Here is an 18,327-nt window from a genome sequence, read left to right as displayed (position 1 = left end):
CTTCAAAGTAGCCACCTTTTGCTTTGATTACTGCTTTGCACACTCTTGGCATTCTCTTGATGAGCTTCAAGAGGTAGTCACCTGAAATGGTCTTCCAACAGTCTTGAAGGACTTCCCAGAGATGCTTAGCACTTGTTGGCCCTTTTGCCTTCACTCTGCGGTCCAGCTCACCCCAAACCATCTCGATTGGGTTCAGGTCCGGTGACTGTGGAGGCCAGGTCATCTGGCGCAGAACCCCATCACTCTCCTTCATGGTCAAATAGTTATCCTTTACAAATGCAAAAAAAAAAAATCTCCAGAATGAGGCAACAGCTACCAGGTGGAGCTTTATTACCTTCAGCAGAGCTAGGCCAACAAACCGTTGTGCAAGGCTTAACAGTGAATAATCCCGGTGGCAGATTTCCTTGAAGAAGAATTGATAGGACTCCACAGCGTCTTTTGGATGAATAATAGGAAAGGAGGAACACATAAAGATTCGCATAAGAATCCGCACCGAAACATGGAAAAACTGTGATAAATAGTGTGGATTTATGTGCATTTTTATTGTCATTTTCATACATTCAAATCCGCACCTCGAGTCACGGCCTCACCTGATAGCGGTTGATAACCAGATCATTGAACAGAGACTTATTCCCTTCGTCTATTCTGTGTATTTGTAATACACCTTCCAAATTGCCGCAGTCGGAGGGCGTGCTCATGCCCTGTGTATTACAATGACTGATATACCCTATGGTAAAAGAAACGTGTACCATATACATATACAATCTCTCTGCCTATTGTTATTCCAAAGGTAAGGTTATCCGCTTGTGGATCTTGTTATAATTTTGCAGTTGAAGTCTCGCCTTATTACCTCCAGAAGCTACTCTGCTGCTTTCGTATTATTTTCCATATAAACTACAACTTGTGCTGTAAGCCCTATAATCTGTGACAGCTGCCATATACATCTCATCTCCTCTCTCCGGCTTGCTGCCTAGACACCATTCAGACGTACTGTTTTCTATGTCCTACTTCCTATTCATACTGAATGTTTGCTCCTTAATCCTATTTCATTAATCTTTTCGTTATGTTGAACCTGTTTCCTCCAAGCACTGGCCATTTTAATGATTAGATGAAAATGTTTAATGCACTTTCTATTCAGCTCCGTCCTTTACTTTGGGCGCCATGGCCCGACGTTGTGCTGAGCTTGCTTTTCACGCTAATTATTTTATATTATCTTGCGGCTGCTTTTTACATTCTTATGGCCAGCAGACTGTTAGCTCCATTTATCAAACTATCACTGTTTATTAGGTTTTTATTACCATTCACAGACTGTGACTTCATTTTTCTCCTCTTTTTTTGTTGATTAAAGGGTCGCTGTCTTTTCTTTTTCGAGTTTGGCAGTGATCGATCTATCAGTATATGTTATCCAGTATGTATAGTGCGGTGATCGGTGCTATCAACTCGCAGATCCTCATCGGTAGCGGGCGCAGGCCCTCTCGGTAGTGATAACTGACAAGTCCAAACAATCCCATAAAGGAGAAATTAGCATGGCACTCGCCAGGGGAAACGGTCCAAATGATTATTGCAGCTGCCTCATGATGTAACAGATACCATGTGTCTGCATCTCAATGATTTATATGCTGCAGTAAACATTTTGCTATTTTTGTTGGTTCACCAATTTTGGCTTTGCGCACAAGTTACATCTCTGGTTGTGACTAGTATTTCACCAGGGCCTGTCTGTGAAGTATGTGTAGCGTTCTCCATCGCTGTCTATGCGAATCACCTTAGAGTGCGTGGTCCGTCGAACCGGAGTACTATTCTCTGCTCATACATTTAGGATTTGAGCAATGTCTGGCAACCCATGTCTATCTCATGATTGCATCTTCAGAGTCTCAGGCTCTAGGCAGTCTCATCAGTAAGGTGTGCGCTCATGAGGTCAACAGCAATGTATGGTGGGAACCCATGGCACTAGCCATGTCATACTAACTGGCACTGCAGTGTGGTCCCACCTCCTCAGCCATCAGCATGGGTTTTTAGTGTTTTACATGGTGCACAGACAATCAAATACATTGGGGTATTTATCTTTTCATGTGTGCAGGAATTTTGGTGGAAAAACGGTAAAAAATTCTGGTGCAATATTCTCTCGCCAATTTTGAAGAGTGTGGAAAAGTGGATGTATGTAGCAATGTTAATTAGGTGTACCCCTGTATGAGGGTGTTAATGGGTTTGAAGATGAGGTCAGTGAACATTATTTACATACGGAATCTAGATAAGGTTTTTGAGGCGATGCTTAAACCCATGGCTGTGAAGTTAATCAAAGTAATGTGATTATTTTGCCGTTCAGCATGAGTTAGATTTTTCCCTGCAGGAAGGTCCAATAATTGGGCTGAGGGGAGGTGGCAGCAGTACTACAGGAGCCGAGAACTGGCAGCCGAGATCCTGGCCATTTAAACACCTAGATTCTTCTAGACCACCCCTTGAATAGGACACTGTCATGAATTACATACATGCGCGGCATCTTTGGGGACACAACTCCTCAATAGCAGCTGCAGAGTCTGTGGATATAGACAAAGGAAGTTTTGTTTCCTCAGCCCTCCAATCAGAGCCCCTGCAGCAAAACTTTGGGGCTCCGATCGCCAGGGGCCTTGTGAAAGTACAGCCTGACAGGCAGCTTGTTAAAATCCTATAGACTGCAATAGTATTCTATTGCAGTCTGTGGGACAAGTGATCAGAAGAGTGTATAAGTCCTGTAAGGGGGCTAAAAATTATGGTAATAAAGAAGAAACACAAATATATTAAAAATTAAAATCACTCTCCTTTCCCAATTTTACATATAAAAATAAAGAACAAAAAAGTAATGGAACAGAATGCATTTTGGTGCACTCCGTTTAGTTTAGTTTTGTCCCCATTGACAATGAATAGGGGACAAAACTGAAGCGTCCCCCCCCCCCCCCCCCCCGCTATTGAGATTCTATGATGGATCTCAATAGCAGAATTGAAAACGCAGTTGTTAAAGTAGCCTGATTCGTATTGTATTTCTACTAAGATACACTCATTCTATCCTTCAGTTTCAGAGATGAGTTGGTGCTGTGGGAGGGGAAGGGGTACTATGTGACATATCTAGTGAAGTTGTAATCAGTTGAGATCTTATTGGATTGGATTTTTTTCCCATGTACACTCCCATCACTGGTAAAAGTTTAACTGGTTTCCCCGCAGGTAGCATTTTGGTTCCCAGAAAAGAGAACTTTTACGATTTTGCCTGACTGCAATTAGAGAATGACATTGGAGGTCAACCCACATCCTCCTCCTTATTGGAGTGGCAGGTGGAGATGTCTCATGGAAGAGCTCTCCACCAAGGCCTCTGGTTATTCTCACAAATTCCTGCATTCTTTATGGTTTTGTGTGAGAAGCTGTTGGTGTGCCTCCCTCAAGCTTGCCCTCCATACAGAAATTGTTCTTGCCCCACTTGACTTAGGCTCATTTTCCACTGACTGGGCCACCAATGGGGTAGTATTGGGGAACACTCTGATATTCCAGTGCCGGAATGTAAATTGTAGTGGTTATTTCTGAAGGGACAAACATTTGCTTATTTATGTTGGAGGGAAGAGGCTAGATTTATGTTGGTAGGGTTGTATATTTGTAGTTTTCCTGTTTGGTCCTGCAAGGGTATTCTATTTCCTTTTTGTATTTTCTCATGAAAAACTTAATTTAATATTGATTAAACATAAAAAGTTATAGGTGTCACAAAATGGTCACCCACAGAATAAATTTGTCCCGTCTATTTTAACGCATATTAAAATGCCGTAATAATAAAACCCCTAAATAATGCTAGAATTTTATTTTTTATTGCTTTATTTAATTTTTTTAATGTTTCCTACATATAATTTTTCCTGTTTTCCAATTAAAGTTATGGTAAGTTAATTGGAGTCATAAAAAACAAAAACAAAACTTAAAAAAAATAAGCCCTCTTATGGCTGTGTGAATGAAAATTTTTAAAAGTTGCAGCTTTTGGAAGGTAAAAAACCAAAATGCAAAAATTGGCCCAGTCCTTAAGCGGTTAATATAAAAGAGTTTTATGATTTGTCCTTAATGGGATTTTAGAATAGCAGGTACTTTATTAAATTAAGAGCAGTTCCATTTATCAGCCTTGATAAGTAATCATGAATCCATCAGTTAATTATTGTGTTTCTCCTTAATGTGATTGGCGTTAATTACTGTGATTTTGTAGCTTCTACTTCATTTATCTCAGACGTGTTCTGCAAAATTGCACGAGGAACGTTTCTATTTCTATTACTTCACGCACCATCTACAGTCTGATGATGCTTCCCTCCACACTATGGTCACACAAATGTAGCTCCCCCAAAATCCTTCCACCACCAACCAAGAGAGACCAATACAAAGCTATCCATCTATGAAAGTAGTTGCACCTTTTAGTACTAAAGACTTAAAGGTGTTCTCCAGGAAATAAATAAATCGGTAAGATGCACTGACTGTTTGAAACCTGGCCTAGAATGCAACTCGGATGAGTTGTCTCACTTCGGCAAGGGGCATTTATCATGTAGAGAAAGTTAATACAAGGCACTTACTAATGTATTGTGATTGTCCATATTGCTTCCTTTGCTGACATACTGGTTTCATTTTTCTGTCACATTATACACTGCTCGTTTCCATGGTTACGACTAGAGATGAGCAAATTTTTATATTTTGAAATTCGTTCACACTTTGTTGGTTAAAGGTGAATTGCGTTATGGATTCCGTTACCACGGACCATAACGCAATTCTAGTCTAAGGGCTGCATAACTCATCCGTCCGGTTTACGTTATGCTGGGGTAACCATGGATAGGAGCAGTGTATATTGTGATGGAAAAACTAATCCAGCCAGCAAAGGAGGCAATATGGAGAGTCACAAAACATTAGTAAGTGCCTTGTATTAACTGTGTCTACATAATAATTACTATTTGCTGAAGTGAGACAACCCCTTTTTGAGACCCTTCTGCACAATACTTTTAATTGTGCATTGTGCCCAGTCAGCCTGGCAGGATTGTAGAGACACGGACTGCGGCTGCAGCATCAGTGGCTGATTGCCAGGTCGAGCAGTACAAAGTCCTCTGCCGTTCCACAATTGGCTGCTGATACACCGATCCTGATGCTAGCGTGATGCCTTCTCAAACAGCTTATTGACCAGCGTCCCGATTGTCGGACCCCCACCGATCAGATACTGATGAACTATCCAGTGGATAGGTCATCAGTATAAAACTCTTGGGGGAAAAAAACCTTTAGGTCTCATTTTTAAAAGTGACAAAAAGTTGCCTCTCCACACCAAGCAACCCCCTGTGGCACTTTCACCGACATACAGATGTAGCAGGGTTAACACACAAACTCTTAAAGGTGTTGTCCGGGTTCAGAGCTTAACCCGGACATGCCTCCATTTTCACCCAGGCAGCCCCCTGACATGCACATCTGAGCAGTTCATGCTCCGATGCTCTCCTTTGCCCTGCGCTAAATTGTGCAGGGCAAAGGCATTTTCAAGAGTTCCGGGGACGTAACTGGCTCTCCATGGGGCTGCCAGGAAGCCCAGTGACATCACCGGCACTGATGGGAGGGCTTAACGCTGCCCTAGCCAGTAAAACGGCTAGGGCAGTGCTAAAGCATGCCCATCTGAGCTGGTGACGTCACCGAACACACTGCGGGCGGAAGCTTCTGCCCGGCAGTGTGTGATTGTAAACAAAGGAGCCCATGCCCTGCGCTATCTAGCGCAGGGCAAGGGAGCGCATCGGAGCATGAGATGCTCCAATGCCAACATCAGGGGTGCTGCCTGGGTGAAAATTAGGGTATGTCCGGGTTCAGCTCTGAACCCGAACAACCCCTTTAACTCAAATTTCTTAACTCATTGCGTTCTCTTGAGACAAAAGCCATTGAAAAGCAATTGAAGGTGTTTGCTTAACGCATTTAGTTTAGTTAACTCATAAACTCATCTGTAGGCGTACACCACATTGCACTTGCACCAAATATATTATTACTGTGCACCAGTTCATAAATCTGACACAACCTCACAAAGCAAAGACAGACTTAAAATTGACATCCAAACCACCGCAAATGATATCCCCCCCCCCCCCCCCCCAATTATCTGTAACTTGTATAGACCTGGAATTGTGGTGAGCCATCTCCGATTGTCTGGCTTGCTGCTTGGCCGGAAAATGGTTCATTGTATTGTATGAGTTATATATTTTTAAAAGTCTTGTTCACTGTAAAAGCTTATATGTTCCCCACTGGAAGTTACTGCTGAAGGCAAAATGCTTCTAAATTGAAACATCTGAAAAGACCTTTAGATTCAACTTCAAAACCCTCATACTAACAGTCATACATGGTCGTGAAATTGGGAGCATTTGCCACCTTGTGACGTGAGCATCTGGTCGTTATGGAAGTAATCATTCATTCTGTACTTTGCCAGGCAAGGGAGTTCACTGGGCACCATTGACCTTGGCAACTCAAATTTGACTTTTGCAGCTTTGGAGACTCAAGGCTAAGATGAAATTGGTATGACTGTGGTTGGGTAGGATAAGTAGCCAGATATTTATGGACAAGAACCATGGATGTAAGAATCCTAAACCACTGATGAGCCGCTTACAATCCAGAACTGTATTGGTGTGCGTGCCTCATGTTGTGTTGCTCCAAGCACTATTCAGTAGAGAGGGTTGTGGTAGATTTAATAATAGAAAAAAAACATTTTGTACGGCTTCATTAATAAGGTTACCGAATTGTCCTCGCCATTATCTGGAATAAAATGTATTCATCAAGAGCAATGACAGGATGAGGAGCATTTCTATTCAAAGAGCCTTAGAAGCTTCTGAATGCACATCCAGAGGGTTTTTAAATTGTGACAGTAAAAGCCAGATTTTTTTTTTTTTAAAGTGCTGGATGAATCCTTGGATGGCTCATATGACTAACGCCATGTTTAGTCCTATCCAGCTTCTTTATGGATGCATTTTACAGGACTAAAATGGGTCATACTATATTTTTTTTTTCTTTTTCTTTAGGAAGCGGATACTGTATGGATATAATATAAATCTATGTATTTAAAATTTTGCCTGTAGAACTTTATTAGAAACAGTGATGGTCAGTTCGCAGTATTCGCCAGCAAACTCATGCGGGCTGCCATCTTTAGTAAGGTAGACTCACCCGTCCGGTGATGCACAGGTAAGTCCTTACCTGTGCCTGTGCCGCGACCTGGTCTGAAATCAAATGCGGTCACCGGGAGCAGGCAGTTCCGAGAACAGCCGCCAGGGGCCTTCATCGGGCTGTTCTCGGAATTGCCTGCTCCCGGTGACCGCATTTGATTTCAGACCGGCTCGCGGCACAGGCACAGGTAACGACCTACTAAAGATGGCAGCCTGCATGTGTTCGCTGACGAACACTGCGAACTGACCATCACTGATTAGAAAATGGTTCAACATCCTCTTGTCTAATGACTAAATGTCATAATTAAAACCGGAATACCTCTTTAAACAGCTAACCTTTTATGTGGTATGTTTTGATCATATAGTAGGTAAATAGTGGTTTTGGTGTGATTAGTCTCTTACCAAACTGTGTCACTACCATACAGAGTGAGAGCTCATGCACACGGCCACGTGTATTTTGCGGTCTTCAAAACACTGATCTGCAAAAAATGCAGATGACGTCCGTGTGCTTTCCATATTTTGCGCAACGGAACAGCCGGCCCGTAATAGAACAGTCCTATCCATGTCCATAAAGCGGACAATAATAGAACATGTTCTATCCCTTTGCGGAACAGACATACCGAAATGGATTGCACACAGAGTAACTTTTTTTTTTTTTTTTTGCGGACTGATTAAAATGAATGGTTCCGCATACAGTCCGCAAAAAAAGTGAAACGGACACGGAAAGAAAAAATATTCATGTGCATGATCCCTGACTGAGATGTTAAGTAGGTGAGACGATTCAGGGGGATTTTATAGAAGTCCTGGTTTATTATGGTCAGGATGGAAACATCCCACACCAGATATAGAGCTTTAGAACTTGAAATTATAGTTTCATAGGAAATTCTAGTAAAAAGTATCTGTGTAATATGTGAGAGTTCAGTGAGCAGGTAACCTACAGGTTGTGTACGCAGAGTGCAGAGATGGCGACACAAGATCAAGGATAAAAAGTGTGTCTTATAGTCTGAAAAATGTGGCACATGCTCTCTTTCAAGCAAATGGCTTTTTTATTGCAGCATAGTAAATGTGTTGAGTCACATCTGAACCTTTTCCCCGGCTGTAAGTGGCTTGTAAGCTTCTCCAACAGTATAATTTATCATGCCTAGTTTTTTATATTTTGTGAATATTTTATCCTCTATTGGTTTAAGATACTTTGTGTAATTTTGGTAATATGTTAAGTTTATTTTATTTATTTTACAATGCTACTTTCTTTCTAAGACTGTCCTGAATACTGAAATTTTCCAAAATGCACTTATCTATGTATGTATATAAAACAGTGCCCCCCCCCCCCCCCACACACACACACACACACACACACACACACACACACACACACACAATTAGTATTTTAACAGTGCAGAATGCAGATTTTGCTTTCTGCAGCTGTAGAAACATCTGTGTGGAAATTAAATTATTACTCAAAAGGCTCATCAACGCCACTGTGAACGCAGATGAGAGGCCAAAGAAGTGGAAAAATCCTGAAAATTAACTGAAGACGATGCGTACTCTGTCGAATGGGGATGTGATGTTGCATCAACCTGATCGTGATGTGCATTTATTATGGAATTACTGAGCTATGAGTAGCATTTAATCTCCCTGATCGCATTGGATCTGACTCTGCAACCTGTTACTGCAACTTAAACATAAAACACATTGCATGGCCAGCAGTATGTACCATATTTTCCAGACGATAAGACACACCAAGGATTTGCTCACCACTCCCTGCGCCTCCTGCATGCTAATAACGGCTTCCATAATGGAAGTGGTCATTAGAATTCAGACTGTAAGATGCACTGCCATTTTCCCCACATTTATTTTATGGAAAAAAGTGTGTCTTAGTCTTAAAAATACGTTCTATATCTTAACTAATCATCAGTAGTTTTGGCCATTGTAGAGAAGTGCATAAAAGCAACATCAAGCCATGCAATCTTTGTAGTCAAGAAATTGCAGTTCAGTTCTACACTGGGTGGTATTGAATACTGTCCTGGAAGCAATATCAGCTAAAGAATTGATCATCGGGATCTTTATGGATTCAGTTTTCATTTGCAGCTGCATACAAGCTTAATATTACAGTGCACAATGCTAAGCATCAGCTTATTGCTTGTGGCCTCTAGAACAGTGGAAAATGTCATCTGGAGAGACAAATCTCAGGTCACCATCTGCAAATTTACAGCTGAATTTTGACTCTGCAGAGTTAGGCCCCTTTCACACAGGCGAGTTTTCCACGCGGGTGCAATGCCTGAGGTGAACGCATTGCACCCGCACTGAATCCGGACCCATTCATTTCTATGGGGATGTGCACATAAGCAGTGATTTTTACGCATCACTTGTGCGTTGCGTGAAAATCGCAGCATGCTCTATTTTGTGCATTTTTCATGCAGGCCCCATAGAAGTGAATGGGACTGCGTGAAAATCGCAAGCATCCGCAAGCAAGTGCTAGGAGACGATCGGGATGGAGACCCGATCATTATTATTTTCCCTTATAGCATGGTTATAAGGGAAAATAATAGCATTCATAATACAGAATGAATAGTACAATAGGGCTGGAGGGGTTAAAAAAATAAAATAAAAAAATAACTCGCCTTAATCCACTTGATCGCGCAGCCCAGCTCTCTTCTGTCTTCTTTCTTCAGGACCTGGGTAAAGGACCTGTGATGACATCACTGCGCTCATCACATGGCCCGTCACATGATCCATCACCATGGTAAAAGATCATGTGATGGACCATGTGATGAACGCAGTGACATCCCCACAGGTCCTTTACCCAGGTCCAGCCCTATTGTACTATACATTCTGTATTCAGAATGCTATTATTTTCCCTTATAACCATGTTATAAGGGAAAATATTACAATCTACAGAACACCTAACCCAAACCCGAACTTCTGTGAAGAAGTCCGGGTTTGGGTACCAAACATGCAGATTTTTCTCATGCGCGTGCAAAACTCATTACAATGTTTTGCACTTGCGCGGAAAAATCGCGCATTTTCCTGCAACGCACCCGCATCTTATCCAGGCAAAAAACATGACGCCCTTGTGAAAGAGGCCTTAGAATGCCATATAGAGTTTGACTGAAGAGTTTTTATTCCTGATGGCTATTTTCATGGGTCGTGGTGGGCACCCAATTTTCCTCTTAATGCAGCATACTGTAACACAGCATACACTTCTATGCTTCCAACATTGTGCCAACTGTTTGACGAGTCTAAAAACGAATTACTTGATATGATAGAACTTGACTGATCTCCACTAATAGTTGACGTTAACCCAATCATGATGATTGGGACACCAGTTGAGGTCCATGCTATCTTTCCTAAAATCTATTTATGAGCATGCTAACATTTGTACAACGAAATATAACCCTGGTAGAAAACCTTCACACAAATGTTATAGGCTGTTACAACCAGAAGAGGGAAAGTCAGAAGCATCACCAGTTCCTTATCCCCATGACGTGAGAATTAGATCCTCTGTAAGGCCTCTTTCATATGGGCGTGTGCGCCCCGTTGCCATATTGCGGACCGCATTTGCGGATCCGCATTACACGGGCGCCGTACCGTAGGCATTCCGCATCACGGATGCGGACCCATTCACTTCAATGAGTCTGCAAATCCGGAGATGCGCAATGGTGCGGGACGGAACCACGGGACAGAATCCTACGGAAGCACTACGGAGTGCTTTCGTGGGGTTCGTCCCGTACTTCCATTCCGCAAAAAGATAGAACATGTCCTGTCTTTTTGCGGAACAGTCGGATCGTGGACCTATTCAAGTGAATGGGTCCGTGATCCGATGCTGCTGCCCCGCGAACTGTGCTCGTGCATTGTGGCCCGCATTTTCCGGGCCGCAGCACGACCATGGGGCGCACACACCCGTGGGAAAGAGGCCTATAACTGTATGGATGTGAAGTTCAAGTGTCCACAAACTATCGGCCATTATTGTGTTTATTCTGGTTGTTCCTGCAATGGACTTATATTTCTGACTATAAGACAAGAAAACCTCTTGCTAAAAAGTCCTGAGGGTTGATGTAGATAAGATTTGCTTAAATATTGGGACAGAAACTGTTGCAATGGTATTGCTTCTCCACAGGAGTTTGTAATGTTTACCATTACAAATTTTGATAATTAATGATGTCATGTTGAGCTTTGTTCCCTTAGGTGCAATATCTATCTGAAGGAACTGGTAGATATTGTAGATTTTGAAAGAACATCATCATAATATCCAAAATTATTATATATATATATATATATATATATATATATATATATATATATATATATATATATATATAATTTATTTATTTTTTTATCATATTGGAGTTTATTTTTTTTACGAACTTAAAAGCTGATGGTTTCCCCTTCGATGCACCAGCTGTGTCTGAGCTTTCCCATTGTTTACCCCATACTAGCTCGTACTGTGAAACGGTTGTGTGTATCATCATCATCATGTATGAGCTGGAAATCGGCCTCTAAATCAGGAATTGTGGGAGTCTAAGTAAGATTCTTAAATATCAGAGTTGTTTGCTCAGCTTTATTAATATATTTGATCTTCTGCAGTATGAGTAATTAGTCAGCTAATGTCCTCATTAGAACATATGCTACATGCCGCCCGGATCATATTTTATGTCTTAGGTCACATTCGCATAGTTCTAAAACTTTTCAAGTAGTTTAGTGCCCTTTATAACAGTTGTCTCGAAAAAAAAAAAAAAAGCTGTATTTCCATAGATGTCAACATTGTCAGAATTACCTTATAATCCTTTAAAATGTTGTAAACGTTTTATACAGTATTCTACAGTATTGTTGGTATAACAGCACAATCATTTTAATGGTATAGTACTCCTTTTTAAAGGGATTCTGTCATGAGATTTTAGCCCTATAAGCTAAACATATGCCCATGTCCGTACTAATAACATGAATCCTAAACTGGCCTTATTAAACCTGCTTGTGGCTCTTTTAGCCCAAAAAACTGATTTTTATAACCTGTCAATCACCTACCTAAGGTGCCCAAGGGGACGTCCGTTAATCACCTTCCTCACCTCAGCGCCGCCTCCGCAATCCTCCCGTCCGTGCGCTGCGGACTCCTGGCAGCGGCTTCGTTGAGTGAAGTGCTGTATTAACGGACGTCCTCTTGTGCACCTTAGGTAGCTGATTGTCAGATTATAAAATTCAGTTTTTAGGGCTAATAGAGCCACAAGCAGGTTTAATAAGGCCAGTTTAGGATTCATGTTATTAGTACGGAAATACAGCCGGTTATCAAATCAAAATCTTAATACATGGGGCAGAATCATTGTGCGTGTGATACCAACCGATACCACATGAAGCTTTGGGTTGATTCAGCTAGTGTAAGAATATTCCTATAAAAAGCAGTCTAGTACAGCTAATGCGTTACAGCGAGTCACCGGGAAAATGCTGATCTTCTGAAACAAGTCCATCTTTGCTGGAGCATAGAAAACCCAGTAAGATCCAAAGTCAGCCATTGGTAGTCAAAAAATGCACTGTTCTGATGCGTTTCGACCTGACTAGCAGGCCTTAGTCATAGCTAAGCTGCTATTGAGGCCGAAACGCATCAGAAACTGTAATTTCTGACTACATACTGGGTTTTTAATGCTTTAATAAAGCTGAATTTGTTTTAGAACATTCCCATAAAGTTACATTCTATATCTGTTGGAAATTGAGGACTGTTAGCATTTTTTTAAACTGTTCCATTTCTATTTGTCATGTTATTTGATTTTCCATTTTCTTTTTCCAAACAGATGTTTTTGGCATTGCTTCCGCACACAGCCCCAAAGAGAGTGCACATCCTCAGGTAAGTGATCTCACAAAGTGCTGTTCTTGCTGTACATCAGATATACACAAATACTATGGAAATCTAATTAAATGGCCACATTTAGCGAGCGTGAGAGATTCCCTTTTTTAAATTCGATTGGTCTTTCCTCATTTTGTAGTTGTATGAAATATAGATATTTTCTATTTTGTATCCCTCTGCTACAAGAAAAGTTCTGGAGCTTTAGAAACCTTGTTATTGAACAAAACAATATTAATATTTTGTTAGCTGCACATAATTCCCTTTTGTCAAATAGCTACAAAATCACTTTGAAATATGTAGTATGAATAAAATCACTAGGGACGAATAATAAGCAGTAGTACTATTCGCACTGCAGCAGGTTACCCTATTATGGGATTCCCTGCAGTACATTGTATAGTGGTTGTGCTTTGAATGCAGTGTTGCATTGAATAGGGCTGAGCTGCACCGAGGACACGTGACCGATACATGTGACATCACAGGCCTAGGAAGAGGCCTAAGCGCTCACAGAGCACCGTGGCCTCTTTGTACAGCTGATTCCGAGAAGGAACGCCCAGGAGAGAAGCTGATGTCTCCTCTCCATCGTTGCAATAGTAGTAATTTGCATTCGGAGCAGGAGTTTGTAACTGGGGCATAGCAGGAGAGCGGAGCAGCTCCCAGGAATAATAGTAGGTGCAGGGAGATCCCTGGGCGCCGCTCTATGTAGCCTGCTAACTTAACTAAGTCTGAACCCATGAAAGATTAGTCTTTAACTTTTAATACAGGAGGCGGGTGCCGGCAGCAGAATCACATTGCCGGCACCCTGCCTTTCACAGGGAGCTGCGATCAGCGGCAGTTAACCCCTTTTGGTGCAGCACCTGAGGGGTTAACTGCCGCTGATTTGCTGCCAGTACCCGCCTCCTGTATTCAGGGTTAATTATCATTGGTGGAGCAGTGCGCCCCCCCCCCCCCCCCCCCCCAGTATTAGAATCATTTGGTGGCGCAGCGCCCCCTTCCCCCCTCAACCTTCCCCAGTATTAAAATCATTGGTGGCAGTGGCCACAGGGTCACCTCACCCCTCCTCATTGGTGGTGCAGTGGCAGCTTCTGATCGGAGCCCCAGCAGTGTAATCCTGGAGCTCCGATTGGTTACCATGGCAGCCAGGACGCTACTGAAGCCCTGGCTGCCATGGTAACATCCTTGATGCTGTGTGCACAGAGCACAGGGCAACAGGGAGAGTGTAAAGTCCTATTCACCCTGATAGAGCTTTATCAGGGTGAATAGGACAAGGGATGAAAAGATCCCAGGTTCTGGCCCCTAAGGGGTGAAATGGTTATTAAATAAAAAGTAAAAATAAAAATATTTAGTTAAAATTACATATAAAATATATAAACAATAAATAAATAAACATATCACATATCGCCATGTACGAAAAGTCCAAACTATTAAAATAGAAAAAAAATCTATGCGGAATTCACGTGGCTTTTTTGGTTTATTTATTTTTTCGCGTGGTATCGAGTATCGCAATACTTTTTTATGGTATCGAAATGGAATAAAAAATTTGGTATCACAACAACTCTACTTCACAGTGGGACAGGGCTTAGTGGAATAGGGGCAGTGCTTTGCCGGAAAGAAAGTGTGGCCTAAGCTGTCCAATTTTGAATGGGGCAGAGCGCGATACCAAGCATAGCCGCTTTACAATGTGTATACAGGTAGAAGGCCGCAACATTTACAGGAGCGGAATCCATAACGGAATTCTTGGATAAGGCTACTTTCCACCTCATCACCACGACGGCTACAAGGAGATTGACCCCTGACCTCTGTAGGGGCAGGAACAGAGAGAGGGTTTAAATCCCCCCCCTCCCACCACCAGCACCAGTGTTTCCTGTCCCTACAGAGGACAGGGGCAGAGAGAGTCTCCCTGCGGGGAGATGAAGAGAATGTAACGTCCTGACACCTACCGGGTGTTCCCCCTGCCCTCCTGCGGTCCTCGTACTAACGCTGGGCAGGGGCGAAGGAGGGAGGACTCGCTCCATTACAATATGTGAGCCTGCTCCCGGGTCGCGTTCTCCCGCCGGGCCTGTTTGGCTAAGCGCTTCAGGAAAGCGGCAGACGTCACTTCCGGTGGACGAGGGAAGTGACGTCATTCAGAGGCGTCTCACATTCAAATTTTGTGCCGAATGTCTCAGTGTACCGGCGTACATCGGAGCAGCGTGCAGTCATGTCGACCGAACCCCGCTCCCCTGGAGACCCTTCTGTGCCGCCTGCAGTAAGTTCCCCTGTGGGGAAGCGCTTTGTTCCACCCTGTTACTTGTTCCTAGACACTGTACCAGGTTGCTTGTTCCTCCTCCTCCACTTCTCTGGCTTGGGGCTTCTGTCTGTTAGTTCCATGTATACCTAGATGGCTAATGGGGGTTATTCTTCCCAGGTCGCTAAGGAGGCCCAGAAAAAAATCTGAAAACAGTCAAAGTGTGTGTCCTGCCTTAAACGGCTTCCGGACGACTATCGCAAAAAGCTTTGCAAAGACTGCATCTCTAGCGTTATCGCTGAAGAACAGCCTTCCTTCTTTAACGAATTAAGGTCCATGATCCATGAGGAAGTAAGAACCTCCTTATCCCAGATGCCTTCACCCAGGGATGCACCTCCACCAAAAAGACGTAGGGGTCCATCTCCTTCCTTATCAGACCCGGAGATGATAGAGGAAGATGCCTCATCATCTAGAGCCTGGGAGGACGAGGGGGCCTCCTCTGATATTGATACTTCGGAATCAGATAGAAGATTCTGCTTTTCATTGGACGAGATGCCAGATCTTCTAAAGGCGGTCCGGGCCACTATGGGGGTCGAAGAAACCCCTAGAGCCCACTCGGTCCAGGATGAGATGTTTGGGAGACTCAGGGTTAAAAAGACCCGGGTGTTCCCAATAAACGAGAACATACGAGATATGGTGCTTGACGAGTGGTCCAACCCGGAGAAGAGGTTGGGGGTGTCCAGGTCCTTTAAGAACCGGCTATTGTTTGACTCAAGCGAAGCAAAAATTTTCAGTGAAACACCAAAGGTCGACATTCAAGTCGCAAAGGTCAATAAGAAGACTGCCTTGCCGTTCGAAGACACTTCTCAGCTGCGTGATCCCATGGATAGGAAGGCAGATAGCCTCCTAAAAAAATCGTGGGAAGCGGCGATGTTCACTTTAAAAACGAACATCGCAGCTACCTCAGTGGCAAGATCCATGAGGCTGTGGCTAGAGGAACTGGAATCTCACATCAGAGATAATACTTCCAGGGATGAGATCCTAAGGTCCCTCCCCCTATTGAAATCCGCCACAGCATTTATGGCAGACACCTCAGCCGAGTCTGTCAGATTTGCGGCAAAGGATGCGGGGCTCTCTAATGCGGCCCGCCGGGCCTTGTGGATGAAGAGCTGGTCAGGCGACAACACATCAAAGATGAAACTATGCTCCATCCCGTTCTCGGGGGAATATGTCTTTGGGCCCGTCCTAGACCATATCCTGGAGAAAGCGGCGGACAAAAAAAAGGGGTTCCCAGAGGAGAGACCCTTTAAAAGGAGATATCCTTTTCGGGCCCCCACCAGCCAGAATAGACCCTTTAAGGATAAAGGGAAGTCAGGACGCTGGAGTTACCCAAAAGGGGGCAGGGGTAGGAACAACCCCTCCTCCTCCCAGAATAAGCCCTCGGACAAGCAGTGACGCCAGAGTTGGGGGGAGATTAAAGAATTTTCTGACTCCTTGGGAGTCCACTACCCGGAACCCTTGGGTTCGGGACATAATAAAATCCGGGTACCACATCGAACTTTCTTCATCTCCCCCAAACCGCTTTATTGTCACCAACCCAAGTTCCCCCAAAGTGCGCAAAAAGATTCTGCTAGGGGTCCAAAGTCTTCTGGCGACGAACGTGATAGTACAAGTCCCGTCAACACAGCAAAGGCAAGGGTTCTATTCGAACCTGTTTTTGGTAGAGAAAAAAGAGGGCTCATTCCGCACAATTATAAACTTGAAAGCCCTGAACAAGTTTGTCATTTATCGGAAGTTCAGGATGGAATCCCTGAAGTCCCTGATTCCGTTAATAGGGAGGAACGCCCTGATGTGCTCAGTAGACCTTCAGGACGCCTACTATCACGTCCCAATTCATCCAGAGTCACAAAGGTTCTTGAGGTTCGCCATCCAGGACCACAAGGGAGTAACTCATCACTTCCAGTTTACGGCCCTCCCCTTTGGGATATCATCTGCACCCAGAGTGTTTACGAAGCTGGTAGTCGAGATGGTGGCCTTCCTGAGACACAAAGGTCTGGTGATTATACCGTACCTGGACGATTTCCTACTAATTGGGAATTCGGAGAACAAACTCAGAACAGACCTACAAACCTTCCTGTCTCTCACTCAAGATCTGGGTTGGTTGGTGAACATGAAAAAATCGAACCTGGTGCCCTCCAGCACTATCCAGTTCTTGGGCGTCATCCTGGATTCCCGAACGCAGCATACCTTCCTTCCACCAGACAAGGTCAAAAACCTTCAATTACAGGTTCGACGTTTCCAGAACAGGAGGTCATGTCCCATAAGGGAAGCTATGAGCCTCCTGGGTCTTCTCTCGTCTTGTATCATGTCCGTCCCATGGAGTCAGGCCCACTTCCGATCTCTCCAAGCATGGATCCTCAGAACTTGGAACAAACAACAGTCCTCCTTGGATCACAAAGTTCTGATTCCCCTAGCGGTGAAGACCTCCCTGAATTGGTGGAAAAACACAAGCAATCTGTCCTTGGGAGTTGCCTGGGAGAAGGTTCCCTACATTCAAGTACTTACGGACGCAAGCGGAAAAGGATGGGGAGCGAAAGTAGGAGATCATTTGTTCCAAGGTTCCTGGATTCCAACAACCCGCTCTCAGTCCTCCAATTTCAGAGAGCTGGAAGCAGTCTGGAAAGCCCTGAAGGCTGCAGAGACCCTTCTGGTGGGTCAGCACGTAAAGATCCTTTCGGACAACACGACGACGGTGGCTTATCTCTCTCACCAGGGAGGCACGAGATCGGAGAAACTGATGTCTATTGCAAGGAAGATCTTCAACTGGGCAGAATCCCATGTGAGTTCTATCTCCGCAATTCACCTAAAAGGAATACTGAACGTAGAAGCAGACTATCTCAGTCGCCAGTCAATAGATCATACCGAGTGGTCCCTGAATCAAGAAGTATTTCAGGTTTTGGCAGAAAGATGGGGCACTCCACAAGTGGATCTGTTCGCCTCCAAAAAGAACGCAAAGGTACCAACGTTCTGTTCGCTAAACCCACGGGACAATCCCTGGGCGCTGGATGCGCTGACGATTCATTGGGACTGGGATCTCAGTTATGCATTCCCAC

At 43.7% G+C, this 18,327-nt stretch overlaps 1 protein-coding gene across 1 annotated transcript in view; it reads left to right on the top strand.

The window, feature by feature from the left end:
* B3GLCT (beta 3-glucosyltransferase) overlaps positions 1–18,327 on the top strand; it is a 519,846-nt gene that overhangs the window by 100,267 nt on the left and 401,252 nt on the right. The window contains exon 2 of the mRNA XM_044284963.1: positions 12,938–12,990. Coding sequence (XP_044140898.1) covers positions 12,938–12,990 — 53 coding nt within the window. The remainder of the gene's footprint in view (positions 1–12,937; positions 12,991–18,327) is intronic.

The sequence above is a fragment of the Bufo gargarizans genome, chromosome 3, assembly GCF_014858855.1.
Source record: "Bufo gargarizans isolate SCDJY-AF-19 chromosome 3, ASM1485885v1, whole genome shotgun sequence".
NCBI lineage: Eukaryota > Metazoa > Chordata > Amphibia > Anura > Bufonidae > Bufo > Bufo gargarizans.
The sequence above is the reverse complement of the archived record's forward strand: the minus strand, read 5'-3'. Positions and strand labels throughout refer to the sequence as shown.